At 36.9% G+C, this 16,785-nt stretch overlaps 1 protein-coding gene across 5 annotated transcripts in view; it reads right to left on the bottom strand.

Annotated features, from left to right (window-relative positions):
• Positions 1 to 15,676, bottom strand: part of Samd13 (sterile alpha motif domain containing 13) — a 42,775-nt gene extending 27,099 nt beyond the window's left edge. Inside the window, exons 1-2 of one of the 5 annotated variants that reach the window (XM_005385163.2) lie at positions 15,526 to 15,658; positions 11,941 to 12,025 (exon numbers count right to left, since the gene is read on the bottom strand). In XM_005385163.2, coding sequence (XP_005385220.1) covers positions 11,941 to 11,993 — 53 coding nt within the window. In that variant the 5' untranslated portion in view covers positions 11,994 to 12,025; positions 15,526 to 15,658. Of the gene's footprint in view, positions 1 to 11,604; positions 11,700 to 11,940; positions 12,026 to 13,424; positions 13,628 to 15,255; positions 15,351 to 15,525 lie in introns of those variants that run through there. The other 4 variants (XM_005385164.2, XM_005385162.2, XM_013514574.1 and 1 more) reach the window with 4 other exon arrangements.
• Positions 15,677 to 16,785: the final 1,109 nt, after the last annotated feature.

Below are 16,785 nucleotides of genomic sequence, written 5' to 3' on the forward strand. Positions count from 1 at the left end.
CAATAACCAAGGTGTGGGAAAACTACAATGCCCACTGATATGTGACTGGCTTAAATTTTTTCAATACATATAGTAAAACATTATTTATCCTTTAGAAAAGAAGGAACCACTTTCATTTGTGACAGCACAGATGAAGCTTGAGGATATTATGCTAAGTGAAATAAGTCATTCATGGAAGGACAAACAATACATTTTTCTACTTAAATGAGGTATAAATAAATTCAGTGAAGCAAAGAATGGAATAGCAGCTGGCAAAGGTGGGGGAAGAGAAAAGGGGCTACTGTTAACCAATTGATATAAAATTTCAGTTATGCAAGATGAGTAAGAGAGATTGAGAGATCTATTTAGTGCCTATGGATATCAGTACTGTATTGTACACTTAAAAATCTGTGAAAGGGTGCCTTCAGGAATAGTCAGAGGCGTGTGGTTGTGGGGGTGCAAGGGACACGAGTGGGCGTGAGGAAGAGAGAGAGTACCCAGGAACTACCTAATAAGCTGGATCAGGCCCCTCGTTGCTTTCAGAGAACATACTTTCAAGCACTGCTGGTTATTTGTGCGATGCTGCAGGAAGACAGGTTCAGGAGGAAGTAAATAAAAGCTGAGCGCAGTGAGCAGCCACACAATTACTGCTACTGGATGGATTCCCGTTCCACTTTACCAGGCTTCCAGAAAGCAACCAAATACGCTGTGTGGTAATGTATTCAGTCTTTGGTGTAACTTACAAATGGACACCTGCTTGGTGCGCGTGTAAGCCTGGACGGACGTGTTTAATGAGGCAGGCTGGCCATTGTTTTATTATCTATGAAAAGTTTTCTTTGATAATTGTACAAGGAGATCATCGTTTTGAAATGCTAGCAACCTTAATAATGATTTCTGCCATAAATTTAACTCAGTATTTTATTTCTACCATTTAGCTCTTGATCCTGTAATTCACATGGGAGAGAATGATAATTTCTTTAACTTACCATTTGGTTTCACTGGCTTAGCTATTAGTAAGAACTATTTCAAAAGTTAATACAATTTTAAAGTTAGTTTAAAGACTGATATTGTTGCAAGGCTTATAACATTTGTTATTGAGAAAAAAGTATCAAGTTACTAATTTTAAAAGGAATGTACCTTGCAAAATAAAAAATATTGCTTCTGATGAAAAAGCAGTATTTTGCTTCACGATGAAGCCCACTGAATTCAGAGTCACAGGAATATGGTGAGACATACCTATGCAAGAAAAGATGTGACACCAATATGAAACAGCTCATTTTTGTTGTTGCTTTGCTTTTGGTTTTTTGTGACAGGGTCCCTCTATGTAGCAGGCTGGCCTTGAACTCACGGCAATGCCTTAGCTTCCCGAGTGCTGGGATTGCAGGCGTGCTCCACCATGTCCAGCTGAAATAGCTCATTTTGAAAACCTTTGCTAAACTTTGTTACTGAGAATATTCTATTGTTTCTCCGTGAAGGAGGTGAGCAGAACAGTGGTGCGGAGAGAGAAACTGTACCACCCTCTTATTACAAAGCAGCTAACTTGAAAGCATCTGTCATGGAGGATATTGGTTTCTCCTCTTGTCCTGGGATAAAACTGATGAAAAAGAGTAAAACTGAACAGAATGCAAGAAGAAAGAAAATAAAGAAAAAAATAGAAAAAAAACATCAAATAGTTGTGATTTGGACAAGTATGTGAATACGTGTAAAATATCTAGAACACTTTTTAGAATTTAGTACAAATTTGAACATGGATCTAACGTAGCCGGTCATATATTGCTGTGAGGAGCATGTCCATATTCCAAGGTTTATGATTAATCTAAAATCCATAAAATGGAGACTACATGATTTCATTTACTCAATAAAAACATACATGTACGCTTCAGATGTTTATATTTACTCTTGAGTATATGCCCACATGAATTTTCTTTAATATTTGTGTGCATTTTTGTGTGACTATGTGTATGTATGGATATAGAGACTATATACAAAAGCTGTCTAGGACGATGCATTCTAATCTATTAAGACAGCTCCCTAATATTTAGTTAGCTATTTTTAATAATATAATAAATTCCCAGGAAGCCAATAGGCAAGCGAAGAGCTAGAATCTTGGCATTAACTACATCTACCTACAAGGCTCAACTCCCAACCCCCAACCCTTGTTGTCTCCACCTGGGATAATCATACTTTCAGTCTTATTTGCATTTCACCTTCCTCCCAGTATGGATGCTCAAGGACTTCTCTTTTTGTGCTTTTCGGTATGGTAGCCACTGGTAACATGTGGCTACTGAATATTTAACATTTGGCTGAGGAACTGAATTTTTAATTTCATTTAGTTTGCATATAAATTTTAAAACAAAGTGGTACAAACTATGTTTCTGTTAAGCACACCTCTATTGTTTTGCTATGACTCCATTGTATTCTAACTGTTCCATCCCACAGAATTATGTTTTTGAGTTGAAGTTCTTATTCTCATATCAGGACCCCATGTCCCCAGCATTACACATACGCACATCATCCATCTAGTTTGTGTCAAAAGACTGACTCAGTTCAAATGATTTTTCCCTCCGCATTGTTGGTGGAGTATTGCAGACAACATTAGTTAACAAAGAGTCTTTTCTATGTTGTAATAGCTAACTAAATTGATTTCTGTGCTATTATTTTGTTATATAACTAAATTTTTTTTCAGTTAACAAAGAGAATAGAAAAAATTTAAATTTAAAAAAGAGACAGAATTGAGAAGGGATTCAGGAACTACTACTAGAAAAGTAAAGAAAAAAGAATTGAAAGAAGATATGACAATTTAATGAAGAATAGAAATTGCACATTGTTAGAGCAGAACAAAAAGAAAAAATGCTGTTTGTTGTGTTGAAAATGGTAAATAAAATGGATATTATTAGGAGACATTTTCAGCAACGTAAATTTGCTAAATTTCTTCTTAAAAAGTAAAAATGAATTATAATGAATTCATAGCGTTAGTCATCTGAAATAAAAATTAAAAATCATTAAAAAAATTTAAAACAGAATCCACAATTAATACTTTGTTCAGCTATAAATGGTTTAGATTCTTTTTTTTTTTTTCTGTACAGGGATTAAACCTAGGGCCTAACACATGCTAGGCAAATGGTCCAGCACTCCTACATCCTTAGTTGTGGGTTTTTTTTTTTTTTTTTTGGTTTTTCTCCGGTACCAGGAACCGAACTCACGACCTTGCGCTTGCCAGGCAGGCGCTTTTGCCGCTGAGCTAAATCCCCAGCCCCTGTGGGTTTTTTTTTTTTTTCATTAAATTTTAAAAGAAATTTTGAAGCAAGGTGTCACTAGATTGTGTAGGTTGGCCTCAAACTTAGGACATTCTTTACTCAGCCTTATGAGCACAGCATTTGAAAGTATAAACTACAAGACCTGGCAATGGTTTGCATTCTTTCCAAAAAAGAAAACAATTCTTTTATTAACGTGCTTCATTTAGAGAAGTTTTGATAAAACATGAGAAAAGGTTAAACAGATACTTCACAAAAAACAATAGTAAGTTATTTACCAGAACCTAAGCTCAACTGATTAAAACTTTAAAAAAGCGGAAGTACTTTTCTTTAGCTGCAGATGAAAGTGCAACATAAACATGTTCAGTTAGTGCTTATGTTTTATATTAAAAGACTTCCAAGATCATGAAGAAATAGCAATTTACAACCTGAAAAGTTTAACTCATGGTTTAGATGTTGTCTTAGCTACTTTTCTCATTGCTGAAACAAACTACCCAACACCCAAAGTTAAGGAGGAAAGGTTTATTTGGCTCTCACAGTTTGTAGAGGTTTCAGTCCATATTTGGCTGGCTCCAAGGCAGGGGCATGACAGAAGGGCATCACAGAGGAGAAACAGTTCATGGCAGGCAGAAGGTAGAAAAGCAAGCAAGAGACCTTAGCAGTTTTTTTCTACCTCTTTTATATCCTATCTAGGCTACCAAGATTAGGGCCATGTCAAACCAATCAGTGAACTGATTTAGTAATCACACACCCTTAATCCCAGCATTACACCATGAATCAATCATACACTCTAGGTTCAGTGATCTCTAAAAAAGCTCCACCTATAATAACCCCATGAGGTTTGGGGGGACATCTAGACACAAGTCATAACAGATGCTTTTACATCTTCTACCTCTGCCGAGGAATTTCAGCTACATATAAAATAATGAAATTCTATCCCAATGGATGGTGCTTCAACTATGTAGGCTTTAAAACACTGGTTTTAGATCTTTTGGTTCATGAGCGTGATGATTGGGTGTTCATGCCGTCTGCATGAGATGTCACTCCCTAAATCCTTGTTAAGACGTGAGCATATTACCTGTCTGACATAAATAAATAAGTACACACTAGTTTTATTAAAATGCTAATATGAAAGACCAATGTTTTCCTATTGCTTCCTTCTGCTATCTGATATCTAGGTTCAGTTTTCTGAAGCAGACTCATGAAAAGTGTTTTAGATCAGCATATATCTGTAAATAGTGACTATCAGTGCCAGCAATCAGAACTATGAAAAGAAGTAGAATACAAGAAATTTAATGATCTGTACTCTGCCAGAGCTTGATTGCTTAAGTCATGGAAGAGTTTTACAAAGATTGGTAGCACTGCTAAGACAAATGCAAGTTTTTATTAAATAAAAGGAATGTTTGCCAATATTCAAGAATTAAAGACAAAAATGGTAGAGGAGTTTATGTTTTCTTATTGATAGCACACTGGATTTGAAAGCTGACCTGTAACCTAGCTAAGTAGGTATCAGATTTTTACATTGAAAATATATCATTTCAGGGTATAAGGCAATAATAATAATTTTAGACATTTTTCTAACATGAATAAATTCAAGAAAAATTTGAACAAAACTTTACTGAACTGATACACTTAGAGTTATCAGTTTATGCAAACCTCTTCAAATTCAATGTTAATAACATCAATATGCACATTACCAAATGTATTTAACTTGGACAGATATCGTTATGAAAACAACAGGCTTTTGCTTCAAAGTTAAATCAAGACAAAATAAATAGTATATTTCACAACTGTGTGCAAATATAGTTACTGGAAAATTTGAGTATATTGGGAATTAGTTTGGCATGTGATTCTTCTACTTCTACTGTCTAAATTTTATGACAACTAAATATGGATCAAGTATTTCCAAAGAAAGTTTTGTGTTCCTTTTGAGATACACTATAAGTATAAAATACACAATGAATTAAGAAACTTTAGTACCAAGTATAAAGTATCCCATTAATAGTTACGTTCATTACATGTTAAAATAATGTTTTTATAGATTTACTTAAATGTATTGTTGAAACTTATTTAACTTGTTTATAGATGACCACTGGAAAATTTAAAACTACCCAGGTGAGTTAGGTTTTATTTCTATTGAGCAGCACTAATGTAGATCCAAAAATGGAATTGCTGAGCTACAGAATATTTGAATGTTTGATATCAGGAAATAATGCTGAACTATTTTCCAAAGTCATTTACCAATTTATAGTATTCATCAATACCATACCTATAAATATACATCTGTTCCAATGATTAGTATTGTCATTTTCTCAAAATTTTGCCAAGTGAACTGCTAAGTCAACTGGTTCTGCCAAATGAACTGATATGATTTTGATTTACATTTTCTTGGTCACTAATACCACTAAATATCTCTCCATATTTTAATTGGCCATGTATCTTCTCTTCTGTGGAATGTTTGCTAACCTTTTGGCCATTTTTCTACAATATTCTTTCTGTTTGTGCATTTCATATTGATTTGTTGATACTTACTGTTGACATAAAATTCACTCTTGCCTTCCAGCATGAATTCAAGTAGACTTTAAATCTTTGTGAATGTTATGCCAACATCATATTAACTCATATAGAGAATAACAGAGATCCAACCAAGGATTCATATTAGCGAACAACTGTTATAGGTCCAGGCTGGGAGAATTTAGCAGGAATAAATGAATGAAACAAAGAAGGATGTAAGAAAAGTCTCACATGATTTTTGTTTAAAACTGTCAAGGTATCATGTATCCCATCTCACTTAGGTTAACAAGTCTGACAAATAAGAAGCTGTGAAATAGGAGGTTCAACCATCCTTGGTTTCCTCTTGCAGCAGTAACCTAAAGGCCAAGGTCCATCTCTGAAATTGGTTTGCCCCCAGGCTGCCTAAAGCCCACTTGCATTCATAGGATTGAGTGAAGATACACAGTTGCAGGACAGACAGAAGTTGTGTGGAAAAAAGAGAGCTACTCTGGAATCCAAAGCACTGCTCTTAACCCTCAGTCTTGCTACTTTCTCCTGGATTTTCAAATAGTTTCTGAGCTTTAGCTACTTTAAAAAACAAAAAGCTGCGATATATTTATCATATCAAACATCACAATGACTGAATGAAGTAATATTTGTGAAGATAATTACCACAATGCATTCAGATGCTTTTTGAATTGGAAAATAAGCACTATCACCGCTATTTACAATTTGGAAGAGTTTGGGTTTTTTGGTTTTTTTGTTTTTTTATCCTGTGAACAACTCTCCATTTCTATTTTATAGTCAAGAGAACCAAAGTAAAGAGAAATTAAATGACTACTCATTATTCTTTTACTAGTGAAGAAACAAAATCAAGTCTTCCGAACCTAAGACTTGACTGAAAGCCAAAAGTACTTTCCATTGCAATATGATGTTTAATTTCCCCAGCCTTGGTCTCCAATTCTGAGTCAGGAGTGTTGCTTCTTCCCTAAAGAAGGATACATTTTCCTTCCCAAGTAATGAACTTTCTTCATTCTAACTTTGTAAGGAATAACTTCAGAGTCATAAAAAATTAAGAATAGCCCAGAAATTTCACACATCCTTCACCGAGAACCCTCAAAACATTAATATTTCACTACATTTGCTTTTATTGTTCCTCTTCCCTCTCGTCTATGATATATAAAGCAGAAGCAGAAGAAGAAAAGCAAAGCAGTCTCCAGACTGAAACATTTTAAAATTCCTGGTCTTTTTAGAGTTTTAAGCAGAAGGATTGGTATAAATACGTACACTAGTTCCTAATACACAGAAGCCACCCTGTATACATTTCTTGTGTAGAGGTTATTCTAAACTAGTAGGTCTTCATTAGGGATGACTGTGTCTCTCAGGGATCATTTTGCAACATCTAGAGACATTCTGGATTGTCATGACTGGAGGGAGGTTACAATTACCATCTAGTTGGTAGAGGCCAAGAATGTCACTGACGCTGCCCAGGACAGCCCCCTCCCCAACATATCCTTAAGACTATGTTTTATGCCTTTATGGATCTTGCACTATAAGATAGTTCTGTCTTACCCAATATGTAAGCCGCTACCATTTGTGACCATATGTACATACTTCTACCTCTAGTCAAGATGGAGTCATGGGAATAATATTTATCTTTCTGCATATGACAATCAGAGAAAAGACAAAAATATATTTTTTAAAAATGGCACCCAAAGCATTGGTTACAGGAAGTAAAGGTGACAGTGACTCTTAAGAGAGAGAAAACAAGAAAGGCAGGCCCCTCCCACTTACTCCATTGAGAAAGTTTTTAGGGTGTGCACAAGGCATCCCTGGAGAGGAAAGAAAAACACAAAAAGGGAACTCCGATGAGCTTCAGGGCCTTGCCTTGAGTGTTTAGCACAGTTCTGATTAACATCCATATCTGAAGAGACTTTATGAGGCTAAGGGAGGAACCATACAAAAGGATTCTAGGAAACAATCCCTGAAGATCATGCAGAAATGAAAATAGTGCTTTTTCTTGCTGCCGGAGAGGAAAATCTCATAGTTCAGGGGTAGTAGGAGTGCACAGAAGGGCCTTGCCCCAGTAAGAGAGAAAAATAACCTTAGATTGACTGTAGCTATGGTTCTGCCTAGCAAAAGGATCAACATGCTTTCAAGTAACTTAATGACATCCAGGACAAAAATCAATCATATTTATAGGAATATATAAAGCATCTAACACTCAGCAAGGTAAAATTTATATTGCCTAGTATTCAATCAAAAATTAACAGACATGCAAAGAAATAGAAAGATATAATTCATCAGGAGAGGAAAGACCAATCAATTGAAGCTGAGAAATTATTCAAGTGGTAAAATTAATACACAAGGACATAAAAAGTGATAATGACTGTATTCCATGTGTTCAAGGAGCTAGAGAAAAGGTTAAGATTAAATATGTTAAGTAGGCACATAGAACATATATATATATATATATATCTCCAAGGTTAACTTCTATAGACAACTATATTGTTTGAAATATGAAATATATGGTGTAGGATTAATACGAAATTATAATTTTTAAAAGATTAGTACAGTGAAGTGCAAAGCGATAGAATCCATTCCAAGTGAAGCAGAGAAAAAAGAACAAAATAATAACTGAACATCAGTGCATAATAGAATAATACCAAATGATCAAATATACATCTAAAAGGAAAACAGGAAAAATATTTAAAAACAATTGTTGAAAAATTTCCAAAATTGATCTAAGAAACAGAACAGATCCCAAACACAAGAAACATGAAGAAAAATCACACTTACTCTCATAATCAAATTGCTTAAAATATAAAAAATAAAGAAAAAATCCTAGAAGCAGATAGAAAAAAGGACTCATGTATATAGGGGAAAAAAATTTAAAAAGACTAAGATGAGGAACAAAATAAGGGTAACTGCTGTTACCACTTTGTTTTCAACTTTTTACTAGAGGTTCTCGTAGTGCAAAAGTAAGGAAAAAATAGACAGACAGACACATAAATAGGTGTCATCCAGATCTGAAGAAAGAAATAAAATCATATTTAGTGACAAGATATAATTGCTTATGTTAAAAACTAGTACAGAATTGACCAAAAAGTTACTAGAAATAATAAACAAATTTAGTAAGGTTGTAGAATACAAGATTAATAAGCAAACATCAATTGCATTTCCACATACTATCAACAAACTCTTGGGACATTCAGATTTAAAAAAGCAGTATCAGTTGCAATGGTATAAAAACATGAAATATATAAGGATGCATCTAACAAAATGTGTAAGACCCACACAGAAAACTATACAATAATGCTCAGATAAATTAAAGAAGACCTAAGTAAGTGGAAAAATATACCATGTTCATTTATTGGAGGACATGGTATTGTTAAGATGTCACTTCTTTCCAAACTGATCTATGCCAATACTAATTAAAATACCAGGAGGGTTTTGTTGTTGTCGTTTGTTTTTTTTTTTTGTTGAAAACTGACAAGCACATTCTAAAAATTTGTATTGAAAATAAAGAGCCAAAACAATCTTGAGAAAGAACAAAGTTGGATGGCTAACTATCTGACTTCGGGCTATCATTATGAAAGCTACAATTACGGAAACAATTTTGCACTGGTGTAACTTTCCTTTGCCAAAAGATCAATGGAACAGAATAAACAGCCTAGAAGTAGATCCACAATATCTGATCAATTATCTTTCAATAAAGTTGCAGAAGCATTTAAATAAATGGTGCTGACAAATTTGGATATTCATAGGCAAAATATCCAACAACCCTACCATCACCACCAACAAAAACACTTCAACCATTATTTCACACTACACATAAAAATTAACCCAAAAATCATAGTCCTAAATCCTAAAACCTACCATCATAAAATTTCTGGAAGAAAACATAGAAGAGAATCCTTGAGTCTCTGTTTAGGCAAAGATTTCTTAAATACGTCACCAAAACCACTAGCCATAAAGAAAAATTGATAAATGGGACTTCCTCAAATCTAACTTTTGTACTTTCAAAGGCAATGAAAGGACAATATATATATATATATATATATATATATATATATATATATATATAGGAACAAAATATTTTCAGGTAATACATATGATAAAGAACTTATATTCACAATATATACAAGCTCTCTCTACAAGAAATATGATAAAAATGAACCCAATAAGAATAAGAGCAAAACATTTGAATAACACATCACCTAGGAAGATAGACAGATGTAAAATAAGCAGACATAAGATGCTGAACATCTTCAGTTACTAGGGAAACAAAAATGACTCCTACACTGAATACAATGACTCAAATGAAACAACTGAACATAAGTCTGTGAGGATGTGGAACAACTAGAATACTTACACACTATCAGTGGAAGGTTATGGGACCCCAAGTTTGGAGAACAGTTTGTTAAAAAGTTAAACACCTACTACACAGCCCAGCCAATTCCAATCCTAAGTATTTATGGCAGAGAAATGAAAGCCTATCTCCACACAGAGACCTGTGCATGAGTGATGAAAGCAGCTTTGCTTACAGTACCTAAAAAAGTGTAAGCAATCCAAATATCTATCATGTAGGAGAAATAGATAACCAATTGTTGTATATCCAGATCATGAACAATTACTCGGTTATCAAAGCAATGAACTAAGTATACTATGCCCAATGAGACACTAAGCTATATACAAGTACATGTTTGTGTGTATAGAATAATCCATCTATACTAAGTTACAGAAAATACAACTAATGTATACTGACAGATAGCAAGCATACCAATGGTTGCCTCAGGACAGGAAGAGAGAAGAAGACAGGAGAGAGAGATTACAAAGCATGATGAGGAGATGCGGTGTGGTAGTGGTTTCAAATGTCAAGACTTCCCAATCTTATATTTTCAGCACTTGTTATTCATTAGATGTACATTATATAGAAAAAGTTGTTAATTTTTAAAATAATTACAGTTTAAAAATTTAAAAGCTCAGTTCACCAGATACACTAGTCACATTTCAAGTTCTTAATAGCCATATATAACTAGTGGCTACCATTTTGGGTAGGACCAATACATGATATTTCTATGATCACCACTTGTACTGGAGGACAGCACTTCTCTATCTCATAAAGAAGTAGTCATTTCTTTCATCCCTCCCACATCTACCTATGCCAAACTTTTAAGAATGGGAGAGAGCATGGTGGTATAAAACTGATATATAAATTGCTCAAGACTTGTAAATAAAAAAGATTTTGTTAAGTTAATTTTAAAATAATATTGCTCTGAGGCAAAATATAATTTTGTTCGTAAACATATAATACACTGTTTTTCATTTAGACGTCATGACTTCTGTAGATAATGTTTAGTTTCCTCTAATGCTGAAGTCTGACAGTAATTTTAGACGCCAAACAACACAGAAAGAAATAAAATAGATTAACACTCTCTTGGAACTTCCTTTCTTTTGGTAATGAAAATGGTCATAGTTTCGCTATAACTCCTCACTGGTGATATACATTTTCCACATACTTACAGATATCCTCTGATTTAGCTTTCTGTTGTTTCAGAATATATAATGCTACATAATAAAGTGAATTTTCCTTTTTAAAAGAATCAAGCATACTTCCCTTACACAACAAATATAATCAGGAGTTTCAAATGAAGTAACAGACATTAAAATAGAACACTACAGTATGCACTGAAATATTTTGTATTCAAGGAATAAATTTTAAAAAAAACACACGACAGAGAAGTTGTTAAACTTCCCATTTTGACTGAAGCTTTTCCCTTCTCAGTTTTGAGAGTTGGAGGTGATTTTAACCAAAAAGGAAAAAAAAAGGACTAACACCAGGAAACCAAATTCAAATGCTATTTTCTGCCCCTACCTTAGTATCATATGGATTTGTGAGGCAAAATGTTTGTTAGCTTTAGAGTTTTTGTTTCAGGATAGAGAATGCAGGACTGAAATCCTTCACCCTCGTTCACGGCCGAACACACTACCCTTCCCATGCACATTTTGATGTCTGAGTCATCTCTCTCTCTCTGAAATGGAACACAGAAAAAGGCAACTGGAGTTGGGAGCAGAGAAAGGAGGCCAGTGGCCAGGGCAGACGAACCAAGACAATCCCCAAACTGTGTACTGTGGTAGATAAGCAAGAAGTATAAAAATAGAAACCAAGTCCCTCTGTTGTGTGCAGAACTCAGAAGCCAGCTTCACTTACTTTTTTACACCGACAGAGCCATTTTCCTTGTTTTCCATGTCAACAGAGAGCATGGGAAGGCTGCAGGGTTCCTTTACTTCAGCAACTAATCAATAAGGGAGAAAAGCTTGTGTTTAATTCTTAGAAAGTGAGAGAAGAATATATATTCTGAATCGGAAACATAAAGGTCCCTTTCACAGCTTCACACCAGTTCACGGTATGTTTTGTTTAAATCTCCAGTTCCGTCAGCGATTGGAGAGATGTGATTAAACCTACAGAACTGGAGGAGACGGACTGGGGTGCTTTCATCTGTACTGGCACTCCCCTCCTCGACAATGAGCATTTGCAAATGAAATTGAATCCTCGTTCAAAATAAGTGCTGTGCGACCCAGCACAGCGTCCTCTGGGTGCCAGACTCTCACTGAAGACACTGCAACTCATAAATGAGTCAAAGTAGAAGACAAACAATCCCCCTTTGCCTGCTGCCTCCCACCACGGGCTTTGATTGTTTCTTTTATTTGCCTTTTTTGAGGGGGCTGACTCCTAGATTTTTTTCAATGTAATGCAGTAGGGCAGTTAACGCTTTTGTCAGGAAGTGTTCCCCTACCTCACCTATTCTCAGTCAAAGCTTCAAAAAACCAGTCTGGAAGGTGACCAGGCTGTGCTAAAGCAAAAAGCTTACAAAAAAATGCTAGATAACCCTTAGCACAGAAAGGTGGTGCTGGTGTGTGTGTGTGTGTGTGTGTGTGTGTGTGTGTAAGACAGTGTAGGGAGCTAATCAGATTTACGTAAAATCATCAAAACATTTAAGGAGATAGAGTAGCATTTATCACTCTTTTTGTTTGAGGGATAAGGACTGTGCAAAAATAAAAGCCCTCCACAATTAATGTGCAATTAGCAAGATGAGAAAGCTATAAACAAAACTGCTTTAAGAAAGAAGAAGAAGAAAAAAAAACTAGTCCCGAAACGTATTTGCTGTTATTCAACTGAAGCCATAAATTCAATACATTTCCTCTCAAATCACTTTATACTTCGGCACTCCTTCTCCTGGGATTACTCTGACATGGCAAGTGCATCATTTAGTATAATTCACAAGATTTTACCACTGTTAGCGAAGTAGATGATTAACAAATAACACTGTAAGTGTGGGATAATCTTCACTCCTGAAACACACATATCCACACACACACACACACACACAAACTTCCAGCTGCTAAGCCACTTAGATTATTGCTAGAGAAATCCCACATTTAATATACTTATAGATTATTAGCATACATCCACACACCGCTACAGAGTAGACAGGAAGATAGCGCTACTGCTCCAGCTTAAAGAATGATTTCACTTCAGTTGGAAACTGTTACACATTCACCATTTTCTAAAGCGTCTCAGAAACAAAACAAAACAAAACACTCACAATGATACTCTGCAACATCACACTACATTGTCTTATTATTATTACTAGTATTTTCTTTTTCTGGTGGAAAAGTAAAAAGAAAACCTACCTAGAAGCAACTAAAACATATCAATTTTTATAGGCTTATCAAGAACAGCCAAAGAAACCCCAATGTTTTCTTTCACAAAGTAGGCTGGCAAAGGAATTCAATAAGGAGGTACAATTTGACACAGTGAAATAAAACCAGGCTGGCTCTCAGCCAACATGACGTTAGGAATCACACACAAGCTGCACCAACTGCCTTCTGGTTCATGGCTGACTTTTTAAAGCTACAGTGTTCACTTTGGCTAAGTACCTTCAGCACAATTAGTGGAAGTGAATGAATCACGAGTCCAGAAACTGTAAAAATTTCCCTGCACCTGTCTTGGGTGAAAAAAATCCAAGCTGTCTTAATAGGCTCTTATTTTTCTTCCTCTGCTTTATTATTGTTGCATATGCCTCTATTGCTGTCCTGAGTGTAAATGTCATGTTTTAAACTATTTCTTTTTGTCCCTCCTCCAGGAAAAGAGAGAGAACTTGCGGGGTTAGGAGCTACGTTCAGTGAACACCCGAAAGCTGCAATGCTGTGTTATTCTTTTCTTTTCTTTTCTTTTCTTTTTTGTCCTAATAAAGAGTCGTGGACAAAGTTCCCAGAGCTGCCTTTTAAGTAATCTCTTTGTGAGAATAAGGAAAGCCCTGCCCAGCAGCAAATCCCTTTACTTCATTAGTCAGGAAGTAGCATATTTCAGAGAGGATGTAAAATAGATGACCAGATCTCCTGAAAACACCCCCAGTCTTTTATTTTGGCGTTTATCCTACCCCATGAAGCCAACAAAAATTCAAACGAAACAAACCTTTATTCTACAAAAGGAAAACAAATAGTTCTGCAAGGCTTCATTTTAACTGCTTATCCCAGTTGCATAAAAAAAAGCAGAATTCAACAAATGCAACCAACACAATTTATGAGCACCTGATATTGTACTATGTGGGTCACATAGGAATAGGAAGATATTATATCAACCCCCAAATTTATGGCCTCTTACCATTATCCTAAATCCTAAATCAGGAAATTGGGAGGTGGAACAGAAATGCTGGGTGAGACCTTTTAATTAAACTACCCTCTTCAATCTCACAGTTCCCTGGCTTGCCTGAAGAGGAACACTCTCCCTCTATAAATACTCTATGCACATAGAGAAAACATACATAGCTGCCTCTTCATTGAAATAAACATTAATCAACATTTAGACATATTTAGTTAAGGGTATCTACAAACTACTCAAAATAGGGTACAGAATACCTGTTCCCCCAAAGGATCCTAGAAAATGACTGCTTTGTGTACAATTCAGGTAGAATTGAGAAGAAAGTGTGCTACCATCCGTTTATCTAGAAATGTTTAAGGGCACATGCAGATCAGCAACTATGATCTAAATTTAGAATCTGAATTCTAAAATAAAAAATGTATCCATTGTTTATTCCAGGAATACTTATCGCTGATAAGTATTGCAAGTGTTCTCTTTACCTATCTTTGCCATTGTCCCCCCTGGCAAAAATAAACAATTTTTAATTTAGGGACCAATCTAAGAGGTCAAATATTCTTGAGTTCTGTCTGCCTGTCTGTCTCTCCATGGATCAGGCGTGTGGATGCGTCATCGCTGCTGATCAAAATGATGAACTCTGAGAAGACAAAAAGCTCTTCCATCAACAGATTTCCATGCTTTTGGACCTAAAATTCCTAAACTACTCTCCAGCTAAATCCAAATGGAAGGGGGCTGGACTGTGAGTCCCGAGGGCAGGGAAATGGGGAAAAAGGTATCCTGACAACACGAGCTAGGCTCACCACTCCTGAATTGAAAGAGGCAAAGAAAATGTAGTACACCCAACCCTTTCTTAGATATACTCACAGGAGAAAGGATTCTCTGAAGTTTTTCCAAGCACTTCTTCCTACACAGAGGAAAGGACAGCCCCTCCCCGATAGCCTGCTGTGAGCAAAAGTTTGCTTGTTAAACAAGTGGAAGGTTTCAGGACATTTGCTGAAATCAGTCCCATGGTATAAAGAGTGAACCACAAAGGAATTCTAAAGTATGACAACAGGAAGTTTCACTTATCAGCTAGTTTTAAAGTTTGGTAATAAACTGACATTTGTGAATAAAAACACATTCACTAGCACTCACCTGTTCCCTCCTCACACTCTGCAACAAACTGTGGCTAACTTTTCAGTGATAAGAATATGTATGTGCTGTGGTGCATGTCTGCGCTGTATGTATGTGGCGTGGCACCGCCGGCCACGAGCCAGACCATTCATCGTGCACCGCCACAGGCTGGGGCAAAGTTTCTGCTACGACCCAGTCGCTCTGCGGCTCTGTGGCTCCTATGGGGGCGCCGGTCTTTGGAAAGAAATTGTGGGGGTCCTGTCCTGGCCAGGGCACGCCGCTGCCCCAGTTCCACTCGAGGGGGCGTGCACGCCCACGGGTGCAACAGACGGTAGCCCAGGTCGGCTTGTTTTGTTTCGCTTTTCTGCCGCGGCGTCCTCGGTTTCTCGCATCCTGCAGAGGGGAGAGGGCGGCGCTCACCTCCCGCGAGGTTTGCCCCGCGCAGGGCCCCCAACCCAGCCCAGAGCCCCACCAGTGCGCGGGGCACGCCGGGAGTTGTAGTCCGTGGGGTGGGGACGGGGACGGGGATGGGGATGGGGACCGGGATGGGGATGGGGGCGGGGGCGGGGGCGGGACCTGAACCGAAGCAGGCTACTTGGCACGGAGGAGGGTTGGGGGAGACATTTGCTGCAATTTAAACTTCCAGAGCCCTAGGGGAGGGCACTCCTGGAGAGATGTTTTAAAAACAGTGTTTTCAGTTTGTACCATTTTTTCCGTCTTGCTTGCTCCTGATAACCCCTGCTGAAGTTTTAAACTGGTCTTTGGCAACAAAAATCCCTAGAGGTTCCCCGGGCCAAGTTCCTATTTTGTGGGACTCCACTCTGCCTGCACTGTGAACACACACCTGTGGCATCCTCTGCTCCGGACACTGTTCTGTGGCTCACAAAATACCTCAGAAGCCTTAGAATGTTTTACAGCACTTCTAAACCATTTTTAAAAATCTTACAATCTGTTATATTAGACCCATAAAGCAACATTGGGATTTAGGCAGAGAAAAGCCGGAGATGTAGGGAGGTTCCTGTGCTTCTCCTTGTGCGGAATGAAGTCACTCTGAACTGTTCATTCCCTTCTCCAGCCCTTCTCTCAGCAGCTGGGGACAGGGAAACAAAGGACTGGGGACAGGGAAACAAAGGACTGGGGACAGAGGTGGTAGACGCCGTGAAAGAAGAGGGGCCTGCTGTGCAGGATTGTCCTGAAATAGCTGAGGACCGAATCTTCAGTAAAAAAGGAAATAAAGAAAACCAAAATAAGCGCCTATGGAATGGAAGGACACTAGGGGAG

This window comes from Chinchilla lanigera, unplaced genomic scaffold (genome assembly GCF_000276665.1).
Source record: "Chinchilla lanigera isolate Chin_1 unplaced genomic scaffold, ChiLan1.0 scaffold00022, whole genome shotgun sequence".
In the NCBI taxonomy this organism is placed as follows: Eukaryota; Metazoa; Chordata; class Mammalia; order Rodentia; family Chinchillidae; genus Chinchilla; species Chinchilla lanigera.